The following is a 17,091-nucleotide window of genomic DNA, read 5'->3' on the forward strand; positions in this document are numbered from 1 at the left end:
GGGGCCAAACATCACAAAATGACCACAGTCATAAGCTTTCACAATCATTTCACAATCCCTAGAGGAACAACCAAAAACTGTATGTATATCAGTCAAGGCTAAAGAGTAGTTTAGTACAACCAGCAACCTAGTACAACCGACGTTTTTCTACATCATTATTTAGCTTATGCCAGTCATACTGCTTACAATAGAAACAATTGTTTGATGAGAGCTTTAATAGAGCGAAAGGTAACATTTCAGTGTGTCAGTTTCGTAAGGGAATCTAAGTAGTACAAAATGTCAAAATACATCAAATTCAGCAGCTCGTAGCAGACATGTTATTCAGCATATGAAAATGACAAAAAAACTGGCTCAGCATCAAAAGAATAAATTAGTGAAATTTCAGTATGGGGTACAGTATGTTCGTCTTGAAGGTCAAAAATTGGGCAACGCTACAAAGTGTGTGCAGACTACTTTAGTTCTTAGTTTTGCTTTTTTTTAAATTTTTATAAGCCATGTGTTATATGTACATTAGTACAGTGGAAGAAAAATAAACAGAGTCCATATGACTTGGCCCCATTGGTAATCTGGAAAAATTAGGAAGAGCTAGCATTCGTCAAATTATATTTATATATATATAGTTGCAAAGTCAATCATTTTGTAAACGGTGGTTACATTCATTACATTCTGAACTGTAAATAATAAAAATGTATACCGTCAGATTTCTCAGTATTTAAAAAAACGTAACATCTTGCAGTGAATGGCACAGGTGTTACATGGTTGGTTTTTGGAACGAAACAAAAAAAGAAAGAAAAAAATACATTTGGGTCATTTAATATTTGCATAGTAGGAAAATGTAATGTCGAACGGTCGCTCATAGCGTTTCCCCTTTTCGCCCTGGGCGGCCAGTAGGCTATGCCTGTCTGACCCACTAACACAAATTTTCGCCTCTTTTCGAAACCAACTCTCACCAGATAAATGACGACTTTGTAGGAGGAGCCTAGGCGTTCAAAATGCAAACAGAAGATCTGATTCTTCTCAACGTTCGCTGATTTATTGTCCTGGTCGGTTGTCTTGTAACAGTTACTCTTGTTTTTATATAGCTTCCCTCATCTCCATTTTATTATACACATTAAATCTGATGCATTTTATAATGCTCCTTTGTTTTAGTTCTGAAGGTTTGCTGCGAGATACTCACCCCTTTTGTGACCAACACTCTTTCCGGGGATTTGAATCCTAGTTTTTGTCAAAATATAAAAAATGGACGAATGAAGATTTAAATGCGGCGCGACTCGAAGGATTTCTTTGTGTTTCGATACCGACAGGTAAGGGTGTATAAAGTTTATTATCATTATTATTATTTGTATATGCTGTAGTAGTTCTAAACCAGCAGACGACCTATGGAGCGACCCCGTCCCGCCCATTACAAATGTTTAGCCATTTCTCTGCAAAATAACTAACGGTATCCAAGTTAGGCGATACATAGTTAACCGAAAATGCGTAATAGTACAACATACGTTTATGCATTTGAAGAAAACACTGGAAATGCACGACCTTTGAATACCCTAAGAAGACATTAGCGAGCTGTGGATGTGAATCGTTGAACTTAGTTCAATGATCTTAGTGTTAACACCGCCTTCATCTTCTGTACAAACTGAAATATTATTTATCAAGTAAAATAACACGGTGGGCATTGTTGCCGTTTAAATGTTTTGCTTTAAGTAGGCTACTGTATCGCAACAATTTTGTTTGTGAAGGGGCGGGGTTTGTCTTGAAACAACGTTGTTGTGTACGGTCTTATTTTAATCTCTCCATTTATATCATTATCTTGTTGCTAATTTTATGAGAAACGCAGAAGAAAGTCCTATATGAATGTGTGGGTCGATAATTAGAAAAGCTGTATCTTACTTTTTTTTTTTAATTTCAAAATATAGCGAATCAAACTCCAACTGCAGGCTACACTCCTCCGGGGTGGATCTCGGAGCCTAAATGGCAGCTGCCTTCTGCCTAGCTTTGTTTCCTGAATTCGTTCATTGGTGCGAGATCTTGTGACCTTCAGCTGCAAGAGTCTGTTTTAGCTGGCTAGGCGATATATTTGTGAGCAATCTTTTTCTGAATCGTACGAGATGCGCAGTCAACGAACGAAATATTTATTAGCTGGGTGAAATCATGTCACTGATTGACGTTAATTAGTGGTTTTCAAACTCGATTCTCATCGATCCCTGTGTATAGCCTATGGTTTTCTTTCCAATCGATCTCTTGTTCAGTTAAGCTCGTTGAACACGTGAGTTCATTCATAAGTTTTCCTTAAATTTGTTGACACAATGCAGGTCTGGCAAGATATCATTCGCTTTGTCTTTGACTTCTTCATTGTCTACCAAATGGTTAGTTTTAGTCACCATGTGTCCACACTTTCAACAGTTAAGAGCCTATGTTGATTCACCTCGGTCTTTATTTCGTCAGTTCTTTTTTTTTTTTTTACCTCTCTTTATGTAATCGTTTCAATATGGAAAAATAGTGAATAGGCTATGGAACTTTTAGTCTTAATGGCATGCATACCAGTTTCTGACATAGGCCTAATGTGGCTTAAGAGGGTGAGTGATCCCTGAAAACACGAAAAGCGCAAAGAAAAATGAACAGCTTGCTAAAATTCTGGGACTGAAATTGTGGTTGGAACCAGCATACACTCAAGTCCTCCGGGACCGATCTTGAGAACCACCGAATTAAGTGCCTAACGTTACTGAACATTATCTGTCTACTGAAGGGGGCGTTTCTTTGTAGAATTTTGGGACGGCATGGCCGGTATGCCATCCGCCAAGTTACGCCTTGGCCTACCATGTACAGTAGGCCCTACCTGTATAACTTTGAAAGTAGGCAAAGCAAAGATGGCGAATGTGGCATTAACGACATGTAGGTAGGCTGCTCATAATCAGCCGTAAATGCAAATTATTCTTCTTACTGGCTGTATTGTTTTGGTCGGTCCAGTTCACTTTGCAAGATCGCTCGTGATCGAAACTCACATTTGCATACTGTTGACCGACGCGTACGTGTGGTTCCTCAGGTGTTCGCCGCCCTGGAAAAATCTGGCCAACATCAGGATTGCTATGAAGTACCATGGACTCGCGGAGAGCCAGCGGCTGGCGGATTTGCTGGAGGACGCGCTCGCCAAGGAAAAGCGTCTCTGGAAGGTGCCCGTCTTCAAAAACGGCCAAATCCTAGTGAGTGCCTATACTACGAATGCCACGCCTAGGCCGCCAAAAAAAAAATTTTTTTTTAAATCATATAGCCTACCGTGCGTATAACTGACATTTGCTTTTTTCGTTTCTTCGTGGTATAGGGTACGGATATCTCGCAGTCCCAATATCAAGAGGTGATCTTGTGGCTGGGTAGACTGAGCAAATTGTTTAGGTTTTACCCGGAGACCTGTGCGCTTGGAGTATGTATCCTCAACAGGCTTCTGGCTTCAGTGAAGGTGAGCGGGAGACGGTTAGGCTAACTGAACATTATCAAAAAAATCTTCTTAACGTGACACATTGTGAATGTTTGTGTATATTTTTCAGGCACAGCCCAAATATCTACGATGTATTGCAATCACCTCCCTGATACTTGCTGCTAAAGTCAACGAAGAAGATGAGGTCAGTGAGGATTTACTCACTGTGCACCACTGTTTAAACTAGAGTTAAATGCAATAGTTTCTAGTGTCTAATGTTTTAAAATGCACCATCGTGGCTTTGAGGAATTGTGTAAACAGTCTGCTACTTGAAAGAACATTAATATAAAACTGGTGATGATATGTTTAGGCCCTGGGCACTTGAGTTCAGATTTCACACTCAAGAGTTTGAACATTAGGCTACATTGATTGTGAACTAATATACGGGGGTGGAAGTGGTTAATAATAATAATTCATACGGCACAAGTACAAGTTGATTTCATAGAATCGGCGTTTATTGGTTTTCTCGATCATGTCTGTTGCCATAGGTGATTGCGTCGGTGAAGGACCTTGCGGCGCGGAGCGGATGCAACTTTTCGACGGCGGAGATCCTTCGCATGGAGCGGATCATTCTAGATAAACTGCGCTGGGACCTTTACACTGCAACGGCAATCGACTTCATTCACATCGTAAGTAGCAGGTTGTCTTTCACCCCAACCCCGCCCCCACCCCCACCCCCCCACTCAAATCTAAAATATATAGATTACAAAAAAGCACAAGGGAACCCATGCGTCATTTTGGTCACAAGCACAGCTGGAAAAAAAAAACGCCTCACTAATGGAGTCTTGGTCAGAGAAATTGTGCCTCCATTTTGTTTTGCAGCTTGGCACCTCTGGACAGGAATGCCATGACAGTCAAAAGGCGATTATACTGAGCTCTGGGTCCGTTTGGCATTTGTGCAGCGCCAGCCAGCATTTGCAAAATGTCACGCTGAATATTGAGAATTAAGCTGGAATTTCAGGCCGAGGCACTTTGTTACTACTTCTGTTCAGTAATAAGAAAGCACAGGCCTTTGCAGTGTGCAGGGGGGGGGAAAAAAAACCATCCAGAAATAATTTAATCCTTCTCTAAGTTATGTACATAAAATGTGTAAATAAGAAAATAAAGCTTTGAGAATTAAATACATAAATTTAAGCTGCATCTTTGTACTTTTTTCTTTCCCATATAAAGAGGAAGAGACTGCACCACACTGCTTGGCCGGCTTCAGAAATGGCTTTCTTTGAATCCTTTTGAAAGTAAACGTGATTGCGTCTGTACTTCAAAATTTCACCCTCACAGAACTGTCATTTTTATCCCGTGTTCATTGTTGTATGATTAATTCCTACTTCAGTTCATCATTTACAAACGACACCAACATCATACAAGTATAGTACAGTTTAAAAAAAACAAAAAAAAACAAGGGAAAATACATTTCATTCAATTACCTTGTAAACAGACTACGGAAATCTCTATTCTTTATCCAGCATCTCGGCAACTTTACAGAAAATCAGTAACACGTAGAAAACAGATTCTTGTACAATACACCTGTCAACCGTTTCTGTTTTATGGCACAAAGGACTGCGTATAACAGTTCGGTAACACCCTGAATGCACAGAAAACCGCGTAGCCGCGGTTTTGACTTTACACGCTTTGATTCCTCACGCGTTTCGTCCTAGGCTCTTGATCTTTAACTGCTGCACCACCACATTCCTCACGAAAGTTGCTTGCTTTTTTAAAAATAATGCTGATCAAGTGGCGATGGTGGTGTGTGGTCTTTTCAGTGATATGAATGGTGGATAGTGGACACCACATCTAAACCTTTCCTCCACAGTTTTTATTAATTTAAATGTTTTTTTTTTGTTGTTGTTGTTGCTGAAAGTATGTGATAATCATGGATTTCAGCAACTGTGGTTCTACTGCACCATTCGCATTGATATGTTACACAACAAACCCATAAAACTAAGCATGTTTCCTTTTTTAAAAAAAACACACGGCTTATTTGCTAGATTTGAAAGCTTACAAAAGCCAGAGTAAACTTTTTTTTTTTTTTTTTTTTAAGATTTCAACTAGAGAAACAACATTTCAACAAGAGGAACAAATCTGGTAGATGCGAACAGAGACAATAGCCAAACCAGGAATCAGAAAGATAGGCCATCCAGTCAGTTAGTTCAAGGGTGTCCAATCTTATCCAAAAAGGGCCAGTGTGAGTTCAGGTTTTTGTTATAGTGCAGCACTACAAAACCTGATTCAACTAATTAACCAATCATGGCCTTCAATCAAGTGGAATCAGGTGTCTAGGCTAAAACAAAAACCTGCACCCACACTGGCCCTTTTTGGATTCAATTGGACGCCCCCTGAGTCAGTTAAACCATATCTGCCTGGACAGGGAGACAGACTAGCACAGCACATAGCAAACAGAGCGACTTGCACCCCAGCCAAGAAAACTGGGTGGGCACCAAAAGTGAGGGGTAACACAGATGTGGGTGTTCAGGAGAAGACTGCAGGCAAAAGTATGTGTTTAACTGTTAAAGGATTGGTGGACAGGACAGGAAAGGCTCACAATGTTTTGTCTCCTTTTTTTTGTTGTTGTTGTTGGCGGCGGTTTTGCAGTTCCATGCCCTGGTGATGTCCGGACACCCCCACCTTCCCCAGCGGTGCGCTCAGAAGAAGCCCTGCCTCCAGGTGGCGCTGTGGACCAGGCAGGTGCAGCACTGTATGGCCTGCCACCAGCTGTCGCAGTTTAAGGGCTCCACGCTGGCCTTGGCCATCATCACCCTGGAGTTGGAGAGGCTGACCCCCGACTGGTTTTCCGTCTTTACGGACCTGTTAAAGAAAGCACAGGTACGACAAGCACGTCTTAAAACTGCAGTCATAGACTGGGGGAGTGGGAGTGGGGGTGGGGGTGGGGGGGTTGAGGTTTGGGGTGGTTGTGACAGAGCTAAGCAAGTACTCGCCAGCTGAGTCTTAAATGTTTGGGGGGAATAATGTAATTGGAGAAATGAGATTCATATTTGATTTTTTTTTTTTTTTTTTTTTTTTTTGCATCTTTCAGAAATATTTGTCATAGTAAAGGGTCAAAGTGTGTATAGCCTGCGTGATGCGCGCCCCCCCCCCCCTTAACGTTATCAAAGATTGTCGTTGCGTGGGCTAGCTGGAGAATATGCTTTGAGACGCCTGTAAGTGGGTCTGATGCTGTAAAACGGGCTTTGGGCACAAAGAGTACTCGAGTAAACGCAAGGATAGAGCCGCTTAGAGTCCTTTACAGACGATCGCGAAGTGGCCTTTCCCTAGTTACGATACAGGGGAGAGAAACATTGCTCGGTTGGATGTTTGGTGCGTTCACGAGACTTATTAGTTGAGTAAACGCCGTACATCGTAATTGCATTCAAGAGACGAAGAGTAGAAAGCAAGGGGATGGGCGAGGAATTGCGCACGAGTCTTACAGTGAGTAACTCTGCCAGGGCCCTAGAGGGCAGTGTTTTTAATTTAAGCGTTTATTCTCCGCCACAGATCGCGAGCGCCGAGCTCATCCGCTGCCGGGAGATGGTGGACGAGTTCTTCGCCAGCCTGGAGTTCGCCTTCCCGCCAAACGCGGTGTACATCCTGCACGCCGCCAACATCGTCGGCGGTCACGCCGGCCGCCCGGACCAGGGTCCGGGGAAGACCCGGGCGTCGGGGGGGGCGACCCCCCCGGTGGGCCAGGAGGGTCAGAGCGAACGGAGGCGGGGCGGAGGAGGTGGATGAGTTCTACGACGGTTTCGGGTGCCTGTACAATGAGGAGATGGCGGTGGAGGTCGGGGGTGACGGCACTGGAGGTCTTGGGGAGGCCTACCAGGGCGGAGTCTCACCTTGCCCACCCCTCCAACCTCCTGTCAGCTAAGGCCACCATAAAGGGAGGGATGGGGGGGGGGGAGGATTAAAAAAAAATTTGTTGCACGGAGCTTATGATAAGTGAGTAGTGGGTAGACTAAATGTTGCCCAAAATTTGTGGACTTTGATAGTTACTTTGGGCATATGCAGATGCCCTTTAAGGAGCTTATACAAATCAGTACCAACTTTCATAACAAATAACACTTTTACATTTACAGGAGTCAAGCTTTTTTATTTTTTAACCTAGGCCACGGTTCAGTCTCACTGCAATGCACATTGTCCTCTACTTTTCTACAGCTGCAAATTTTCTGAGTTTTTAAGCAACAACAAAAAAATAATAGTAGTGCATTAAGGTGGGAGTTTGGTTGCTAATCTTAAGATTGTTTATTTTTATTATTTTTTCCTATTTAACCTTTTTTTTTTTTTTTTTTTTTTTTTAAAGAAATGCTTTAATGAGAAATTACAAAACGCTGCATTTTTTTAATGTCACGTTAAGTAAATATATATTTTTGTTACTTTTTGATATTTTGGCGTAAATGTATAGCCTATGCTTAGTCTTCTAAAGAAAGCTATATTCAAATCATTACTGATTTAAGTTACTGAGGTATTGCGTGCATCTTGCTGGGGGAAGGCCACGTTGAAATTATATTGTATATTTTTTGTATATTTTTCATTATAATACTTGTACTATACTACTAACTGAAGTATTCGTGAAAATGTCATCCTTAAACGGAATCTCATTTTCCCCAATATCGTGTTTGTACTTTACTCTCCAGTTTTCTTCTTCGAAACAAAAGCTACTTGTTCCGAAATGTGAATAGCCCCTCCCCAACCCCCCCTCAAAGGTATTCTCTATGGAAGGAGCAGCATGGAATTTCTTTCTAAAAGCTATTTTAACGGCAGCTAAAAGCACTTGTTTTGTAAGATTAAATGCTCAGAGACCCCTGGGAGAAATGTAGCTGAGTGTGCCTGATGGATGCCTGTTTTTTATTTTTTTGTTTTTAATAGGATGCTTGTTGTACTTACCTCTGATATGTCATGTTCCAGTCCTCCTGTCAGTTGGGGACCCAAGCACAAACCAGACGCAATGCAGTCAAACAACTTCTCCACCAGCATTTGTATATACTTCTCAAAATAAAAATGAAAAAAAGGAAAATGTGGACTGTTCTTGGTAAATTTGTTTCGCTATACGAGTATAACGAACAACATCCCAAAACAAAAAAAAAATAAAGATAAAAACTAAGAACTGTGGGAATTGTGGGCAAAAAAATTATGTACAAATATGGCTCTGTCTGAGCTCTTACTTTTGTGTGTGAGATCTTAAATCACATATTTAAACAATTCAAGATCCAATCTATCAAATGTTTAAAAAATTCAAGATAGACTCTGAATGGTATGATTCTATAATGCTGACTCTATATTGGCACAGATCTCAATGGTTGAATAGCAAATGCACAGTAATTGGTCTACAAATCATGAAAAGCATAAGTTTGCCAGATACGGTATATGGTTTCAAGAGAATGCATATATATATAAAAACCCTTTCAGTACATTACATTACAGCCAGTCACTTAGCAAACATTACAGCCAGTCACTCAGCAAATGCTCTTAACCCGAGCAACATCAGTGCAACTCTCAGGCAAACAAAAATGAGATCAAGAAAACACAGAAGACTATTAATAATCAAAAACTATAACTAATCTAAAAAACAGTTTGTACTAAAGAAAGATAACATATCCACTAAACAGATAACCTATGTTTGCACTTGATATATACAAGACAAATGTGTCGTTTGGATAATAGCAGGGTACTACTCATACATATACAGCGCCAGGAGTTTGACACTTTGGGGTTTCTCACAGAAACTACAATGACCATAGACTCTTACTCCTTACACACACTGTACTCTCTGACCTCATGTAAAAGCACACAATTCAGATACCATTTAATGTAGCCACTCAATAATGCCCCAAACTATATCAACTTTAAGATATGTATACATATTATGTTTTTAAATCTACGTATATCATAAGGTTGGAGTTTTGATGATGTATGGATAAAAACCAGACTTCCTAACTCTTATATGAATGTACTTTAAATGTATTGTATTGTATTGTCCAATGGCCATCCTTTGAAACAACCACAAGAAAACCAATGCCAGTATGGAGGTAAATATATTGGTGCAGCATACAAAATTTAATGAATCGGCCATGTTAGAGGATAATTTTTAAGCCTTTTTCAGAAAATTCAAAATGGCAGAGAAAACAATACAGTGTAAGTTATGGGTCCTTCAGGTAAATTCAGTTCATGGTGAAGAGAGAGACCGATGTGCCACATTTTGTAGCGTTCACTTCAGTGTCACCAGCTGGCCAATCTTCACTATATTTAAACTGAGGCAGGAGTGCACCCATCCAAATAAACCTTCCAAGTTTGGTAAGCCTCTGGCATAACAGCTAAAATTTAGAGGTTAATGTCATGAAGGATCCTATTCTATTTTTTTCAAAACAATACAATCACAGCACCTGTGATGCTTGAACCCTTAATACTTAGAATATCAAATTGTGATCAAGTAACCTGGGCCTGTGGGTCTTCATTCATACACCCAGAGGTTGAAAATCCAGGTTCAAAAATTAAAAGGCCTAGCCAGGACATTAAGATTTGCTAATTAGCACCATTCTTCAGCCAGGAGGCAGAACCAATGAGTAAAATCAGCTGGGTGGAGTTCTGGGCAGAAGAAACACACGGCAGGACTTGGACTTTTACACCTCTGCAAACATTCAGGACCAAGATACTTGATTACAGTGTGGGAGGAGGCATTCTGAGCAAACCCACAGGTTACTTTGCAGTCACAATATTTCCATTCTTTACGGTGATGGAGGTACCGTATGTACATTTAAGGCATCTATGCCTACGTCTATCTCCCGTGTGATTCAAGAGCACTGCTGTGGAAACACCAGTTTCTCAAAAAACTAATGAAATGAATGTGTGCAAATGGTGGAATGCATGTCATGTGACACATACCGTTTTTTACTTTAGGTATAAATGTAAGACCATAACCTGTCAATACATGCCAAGCTGAAATATTTGCTTCCTGCTGGACTTCCTGCTGTTGCTGCCAATCATGGCAAACACGGCGACGGCAACAACAGGTCTGTGTTTGCTGAAGGAAAACATGCCCGTCAGTTTCTGGGCATGTCTCTCTTACGATACTTACGCTGATTTTGTGCAGGGGGTCATTTTAAAGAACTTTGTTCCTCTAACCAAAATCCGATTACGTAACAGTCCCATCCTAATCCAATGACGACGTACAAAATGAAGTACAAAGATTGTCATTCATCGCCTTGGAGGCTTTCTTATGCGACTTGTGGAGCTGGATTTCTACCAAGCTTCAGGCCCAGCTGAGGAAAATATTCAAAAGTAGAGCAAACCTAAGATCAGGTTCTTGCTCAAGTGCGTGTTGCTCGCATGGTTAGCAAACAGATGCTTCAACAAAAGCTCCAAGAATTTGAGTCCAACTCCATAAATTCTTGACAGCTTTTAGTTTCAGTGCGTGGATATTTTTTCCTGTTTGAAGGTCACCTTTTTATCATGCCCCTGAACCTGAAACTTGGGCTGGACGAGCGCACGAAATACCTCCTCTGTTTAAAAAACTTACCCTGCACAAAAACTTTGGCAAAGGCCCAGAGAATGTGCAGTGGAGATAAAATGGACTTGCTTTTCTCATTTTATACTTCATTCTTTCACTTTCTTTTTCATATCAGTGACCTTTGAAATAGAGCATAATTTGCATATAACCGTTGCAAATTTTTTCAAACGTACATGTTTCAAACATGTTTCAAGCATACAGAAAAAGAGCAAAAATGGTCCATTCTGCCTACTGATTGATTGCTAAATTACTGCCAATAAACTGCTACTCCATCACAGCAGCAAAATACAACACTGCAATTAATAAAACAGTGTAATGGAGCATTTCAGATCAAATTCAGAATTCCAAACTTCTTGTTAACTACAGTGGAGAATATGAAAACCTACCACCAATAAGGAATTACACGGTTATTAATACATTTAATGCATCTATGAATCTATAATGTGAGTAAATGTGTGTAAATTATTCATATCCGGATTCAGAGATTTGGCATCATGCTCCCTCTGCTGTTCAGACCCTTGCTGTAAGGGAATTCCCTTCCTGAGGGCAGATGTAGATTTGCTGTGAGGAAAGATGGCCAGTTCACAAACCGGAGAGTAAGGTCACGGAGCACTGGGACACAGGGGAACAGACTGGTCCTCAGCGGAGAGGTAAGTAAATGGAAATGGTAAATGGACTGCATTTATATAGCGCTTTTATCCAAAGCGCTTTACAATTGATGCCTCACATTGACCAGAGCAATTAGGGGTTAGGCGTCTTGCTCAGGGGCCACTTCGACATGCCCAGGGCGGGGGATCGAACCGGCAACCCTCCGACTGCCAGACAACCGCTCTTACCTCCTGAGCTATGTCGCCCCCTCAGTGAGCCGTTACGTGCCGTTTGTGCCGCCGGTACAACACCAGCACACCACGGCGCGGCTCTCTCCCCGCCACACAGATTTATCACCGCTCCGACACACACTCCTCTTTTTTTCGCTTTTGCTTTTCCCCTCCCCTCCTTTTCTTTTTTTTTTTTTCTTCTTTCTATGTTATGTTCTCCTGGAATTTTCCGGTGACCAATCCGCATTCCGTCTAAAAGCCAGTCCTTCCGGCCTCCTCTGCTCTCCGGCCCAGACAAGCCCCTCCACAACCAGGAAGCTCCAGCACAAAGGAACGTTCCATTGTGTAAAGGTGGAGAGAGCGTTTTTATCAGTATGCATTACGTGCGTAGTGTAGCCATAGCCGCCATCTCCTGTATTAACAGATGATACAGGCGTTGCTCAATGACATCACTGTTTATCTTTACAATGATGCAGCCAGTGAATTCCAAACCTACCTACCCTCTCCCCCCCAAACCCCCCAAAATTAAAAAAAATGATGTGTAGCACTCAAAAAAGCCCCCCTTCACCCCCCCCCCCCCCCCAATTGCTGCTAGTTAAAATGGTGAAAACTGAATTTTATGTCACCCTATCAACGGGCTGGGGAATACTATTAGAAGTATGCAAATGGTTGAACATGTTTGCTTTTCTAAGGTACTAAACTTCACATCATCCTGAAGACAGAATGTCCAGGTCTAAAGATAGTCCTTAATAAACAAAAACACACCGACAAGTAAAGATTAAGTTATCATGGAACCGTCTGGGGAGCAAGGAGGTGAATTTATTGTCGCAGGGAATAGAGAACGTGGATCAGACAGATCAGATTTCTTTTTGTGTTTTGTTTTTTTATAGAAAAGTTGAGATTCAGAGGGGACAACTCCAGAGTGAGGTTTTGACTTTATTTCCACTGAAAACCGAATAAAGCCATTCTCCCCTTTCACAGTTAACATAAAAAAAACAAAAAACAAATACGGATCGAAAGTATTTAATTTAGCGTCTCTGCGTCACACAAGCTGTGTGGACTTTTGACACCTCACTGAGTTTCATTATATGAAGTATATACAAAGACTCTTACATACAACATTTGTGTGATATTGCTTAGTGTACGATTACTAGGAATGTAGAGCAATGCATATCTGTATAAATTCTCAAAGCAAATAAGCTCTTAAAATATACACATACACATCTGGATGAATTTTTTTTTTTTCTTTTTTTTTTTTTTAAACAGCACCAGAGAAATTAATATTTTGTAGACTTAAGACTGGACTTGTGGGGCTTTTCACTGGCAATTATATATATATATGTACTTATAAACATACATACAGGTAGGCTAATTATTTGACTGATGTTAATGCTATGTATGAAGCAATTAATGCCTAGTCTGGCTCAGAGTTCAGACAGAATTTGATGCTGAGGACGGCAGGCCATGTGTTCTCTTAACACGGTTCCTCAACGTTACCTGGACCACCTGGGCTATCATCCCAGGAACAGGCAGACACAAATGTTAAGTACCATTGACCAAAATAAGGGAGAGCCGTCAAGAGTCCATGATTTCGTTCAGACTTCTTCTTTCCTTTAGCAGTCATTATGAGCCATTGACAAAAGTCTCCAAGTGTTTCAAACAATGGAGGCAAAATAAAAAAGTTCCACCTAACTGATATCATGATAAAACCTATAAAAGGGCGTGGCTACTCACTTATCCAATCAGCTACTCAGGACATACAACACATTCCCCCCCTCCCTCTCTCTCTCTCTCTCTATCTCTCTCTCTCTCTGTCACACCCTCTTTCTCTTTCACTCATTCTCTCTCGTTGTCTCTCTCGGTCTCTTGCTCCCCCTTAATGTCTTTGGTCGACTTACACAGTGTCATGAAGGAATGTTTAAAAAATGTTTTTAAAAAGACAGAAAAAAGCAAATGTTGACGTTTCTATGGTGATGGAAGACAAATCCGTGGTCGGCCTGGTTTGTAGTGCCCAAAAATTAACTGAAAAAAGAAATGACAAAACATAACCAAATAAACCAATTCAAAATTCATGAAGTCAAATAATACAAATCAATGGTTATAATAAACTGTGATTATGATTTTTAAAATGCAACATTAATTACACCGTGCACTAAAAAAAAACAAAACAAATTAAGATATTTTGACAGAAACTTTACATAAAAGTGTGATTCATGCAACTGCTGAGAGAAAAGACTGAAAATCACTGGAAGGGGGGGTTGGGCAAGGGGGGGGGGGCTTAAGCAAATAGGAGTAGCCTACCTCCTCAGTGCATCCATTTGTACCCACATAGTGTTCTGAATTCTGTGCAAGTCACAGTTTTATTGATGTTTCAGTAGAGGGCGCTGCAAGCTACACATTTCTTCTCAAATTGAAGACTGACTGGTGGTTAAAGGAAAAATCTGATAATCTAAGATCCATAGTTTAAATATTTTTAAAGTGAAAACCTCCACCTGTCATTCCTTCTGAGTTGCTTAAAAAAAAAGGTGATTATCGCCATGGAAACCACTGTTTATCTTCAGTGAAACACTGAAAATATTTGCGTACTTACCAAATGACAGTTGTGGGTGTTTTTTTTTTCCATTCTTACTATGATTACGATCAAACAAAAATATTAAAAAGACATCAAAATTCAGAAAGCACTGCCCGGATAAACCACAAAATGGATGAACTGAGGTTCTTTCTGAAGCCAGCACAACACAGGAAGTGTAGCACATAGCGTCCACAAGATGGCGCCAACAGTTGGCGCTCGTCTCGGGGCAGATCTCAATCTCGTACCTAGAAAAATAACACTTCCTCCTCTCCCTCTGTTACTGCGTGTAGGGAGCTACCATGCCGCGTTTTTTGCCTCCAGAGAATCAATCCTCACCTCCCTCAATTAGTGCCGTTAAAATGACAACGCCCCCCTCTGTTGCTGAGAAAAGCAAAGAGCCCGCGTGCAATAGCAAGCTGCCGCTGCCAGCTTGTCCCTGCCTCACCTTGCCAGCACTGCTGGTGACGAGACAGAATGCCCGTCACTTCCAAACCCCGCCCACCCCCACGCCCCAACCCTGTCGCTCCTCAGCAGAGGGGAAGAAGCAAGTGGAAAGAGCGAAGAACAGGAATGAGAAAGGGAGGAGAGAGGAGAGGAGGAGAGGAGAGCAAAGCAGAGGGAAGCTCTCTTACTTCTTCTTGTCCTTGTCCTTCTTGAAGGGCTGTGAGGACTGTAGGGACTGGGCCTGCAGCGTCTCGGCCGCCACCTTCCTCCTGTTGAAGGCGTTCATCTCCTCCTCCAGGTCCCGCCTCTTCTCCTCCACCTTCCTCTTCTCCTCCTGGTGCATGCGCTTCAGCTGCTCAAACTTGTCGTGAAGCTGGGGGGGGGGGGGAGGGGGGGGGGGGGGGGGTGGGGGCAGACCCGAACAATCAGTGCGCATCACCAGGAACGCAAAAAAAAAAAAAAAACCTTCCCAGAGTGCCTCATTCGGGTAAATGTGCTCAACTGATGCAGCCAGTGCATTGGACAGCCTAAAAAAATCACGCTGTATTCCGAGTTGCACATTACCCTAAAAGCAGGGCTGCCCAATCTCATCCGAAAAGGGCTGGTGTGGGTGCGGGTTTCTGTTTTAGTTCAGCACTACCACAGCTGGTTCTACTTATTGAGGTCTTTATTGATGGCCATGATTAGTTAATCAGTTGAGTCAGATGTCTTAGTAAAATAAACCTGCTGTGCACACACCGGCCCGTTTCAGATCAGACTGGACCCCCCCAGCTCTAAAGGTTGGCTCTGAGCACACTGAAGTAAAGTGCCCCAGTGTAGCTGAAGCTGCTCTGTATGAATCTAGCTGACGAAGCAGCGAGACGATTGGCTGAGGAGATCTGGCAGGCCTGATTGGCTGAGGAGATCTGGCAGGCCTGTCACACCAGCTGGTCGCGGATGTACGTAGCGTGCGTCCGTCTGCTCCAGCTCCACACACAGAACCAAGCCTCAGACAAGCACCGTCTGCATGGAGATCTGATCAGACAGCAGGACGGTGGAACTCAAACATCATGAGATGTTACTGAACCTTGTTGGGTAATTTGTCCTCAGAATTAAACCCAATCATAGCTACTTTAGGAACGGTGGGCAGCCACAGTGCAGCGCCCGGGGACAAACCCCAGTTCTGAGGCCAGTGCCTTGGTCACGGGTACTGGCAGGGATGTACCTAACCTGACGTGCGTGTCCTTACCTAACCTCAACATGCATCTGAGGTTCTACGCGGAAGCAATCGCCATGGCACCCCAAAAATCAACCAAAAACGGGTTTTCCAAACACAGACACTCAAAAAACGGCATCACGAGCGGGACCGCGAGCTGCAGTTAGAATTATAAAACAAAACTCACTCCTGCCAACTGTGAAAAGCATCATCGCCAGCATGGCCGCTTTTAGAAACAGGGAACAGGGAACATTGGCTGGCGTGCTGAGACCGCACTGGGAGTCGACTGGCCTGCCTTGTTCACACAACCGGGGACTACGACAGCGCCGACAGCGTTGGCATGTGACGGTGCCAGTAGGCCAGCTGATGCCTCAACAACCCACACGAGGCGTGATGACTTTACCAGCAAGGGAAGCTAGCCGATCTCCGAAAAACTCACACTGGGCTCAAACTAGGCTTGGCATCAATGCCCCTTTCAAAATCACTGTTAACTGGGAAACATTTTCTCATGATTATCGATATATATCGGCAAGTCTCATATGAGAACACCAGCCGTAGACTAGGTTATAAACTGGTTGAACACTTTCTGACAAAATATTTCATATATCGATCCCTAGCTGAAACACAAGGTTTGATCAAGTGGAGGGGGACTGGGGGGGTGGGCGGGCGGCTGCCTGAGGGTTTTTGGGGTCCCCCTTGTGCAACCTGCCCCCCTCCCCCTCCCCCTCCTCCACCCGCTCAGCAGTCTCTCACCTCCCTCTCCTTCTCCTTCAGCTCCGCCTCCGTCTCCTTCACTTTGTTCACGAACATCTGCCTCATCTCCTCCTCTTTGCGCTGCAGGTCCCCCAGGAACTCCTTCCGCTTGGCCTCGTACGTCTCCTGCAGGCTGCCGTGGGGGGAAGGGGAGAACATTACTCCTCCTGCTCCTCCTCCTCCTCCTCCTCCTCCTCATGTTCAGAATCACAAAATGAGTGTCAGCGTACCCCCTCTAATCACAAAATGAGTGTCAGTCCCACCACCATCATAAAATGAGTGCCAGCCCCCCCCCCCTCCCAGCCCACCCCAATCACAAAATGAGTGTCAGTCCCACCACCATCA

General features: G+C 42.7%; 2 protein-coding genes across 5 annotated transcripts in view; one reads left to right on the forward strand and one right to left on the reverse strand.

Moving 5' to 3' along the window:
* The first annotated feature begins 940 nt into the window (after positions 1-940).
* On the forward strand, positions 941-6,183 carry ccni2 (cyclin I family, member 2). 3 transcript variants are annotated; one of them, XM_035433312.1, is made up of 7 exons: positions 949-1,310; positions 3,041-3,197; positions 3,317-3,451; positions 3,540-3,614; positions 3,958-4,098; positions 4,640-4,704; positions 6,059-6,183. In XM_035433312.1, exons 2-6 carry the CDS (start codon positions 3,084-3,086, stop codon positions 4,700-4,702), a joined length of 528 nt encoding a protein of 175 aa, XP_035289203.1. In that variant the 5' UTR covers positions 949-1,310; positions 3,041-3,083; the 3' UTR covers positions 4,703-4,704; positions 6,059-6,183. The 3 variants fall into 3 exon arrangements, with proteins under 3 accessions (XP_035289201.1, XP_035289202.1, XP_035289203.1); XM_035433311.1 differs by lacking the exon at positions 6,059-6,183 and having other exon boundaries at positions 948-1,310; positions 4,640-4,855; XM_035433310.1 differs by lacking the exon at positions 6,059-6,183 and having other exon boundaries at positions 941-1,310; positions 3,958-4,855.
* Positions 5,268-17,091, reverse strand: part of sept8a (septin 8a) — a 29,850-nt gene continuing 18,026 nt past the window's right edge. Inside the window, exons 8-10 of one of the 2 annotated variants that reach the window (XM_035433308.1) lie at positions 16,747-16,879; positions 14,987-15,171; positions 5,268-6,271 (exon numbers count right to left, since the gene is read on the reverse strand). In XM_035433308.1, the coding sequence (XP_035289199.1) occupies positions 6,109-6,271; positions 14,987-15,171; positions 16,747-16,879 (481 nt within the window). In that variant the 3' untranslated portion in view covers positions 5,268-6,108. Of the gene's footprint in view, positions 6,272-12,581; positions 13,805-14,986; positions 15,172-16,746; positions 16,880-17,091 lie in introns of those variants that run through there. The other variant, XM_035433309.1, reaches the window with a different exon arrangement.

This window comes from Anguilla anguilla, chromosome 9 (genome assembly GCF_013347855.1).
Source record: "Anguilla anguilla isolate fAngAng1 chromosome 9, fAngAng1.pri, whole genome shotgun sequence".
Taxonomy (NCBI): domain Eukaryota; kingdom Metazoa; phylum Chordata; class Actinopteri; order Anguilliformes; family Anguillidae; genus Anguilla; species Anguilla anguilla.

Excerpts from the sequence above, each read along its gene's own strand:
- ccni2 (XM_035433310.1), top strand. The coding sequence starts at position 3,084 with ATGAAGTACCATGGACTCGCGGAGAGCCAGCGGCTGGCGGATTTGCTG. Across the intron at positions 3,452-3,539 it reads GGCTTCTGGCTTCAGTGAAG|GCACAGCCCAAATATCTACG; the intron begins GTGAGCGGGAGA and ends TATATTTTTCAG. Across the intron at positions 3,615-3,957 it reads AAGTCAACGAAGAAGATGAG|GTGATTGCGTCGGTGAAGGA; the intron begins GTCAGTGAGGAT and ends CTGTTGCCATAG.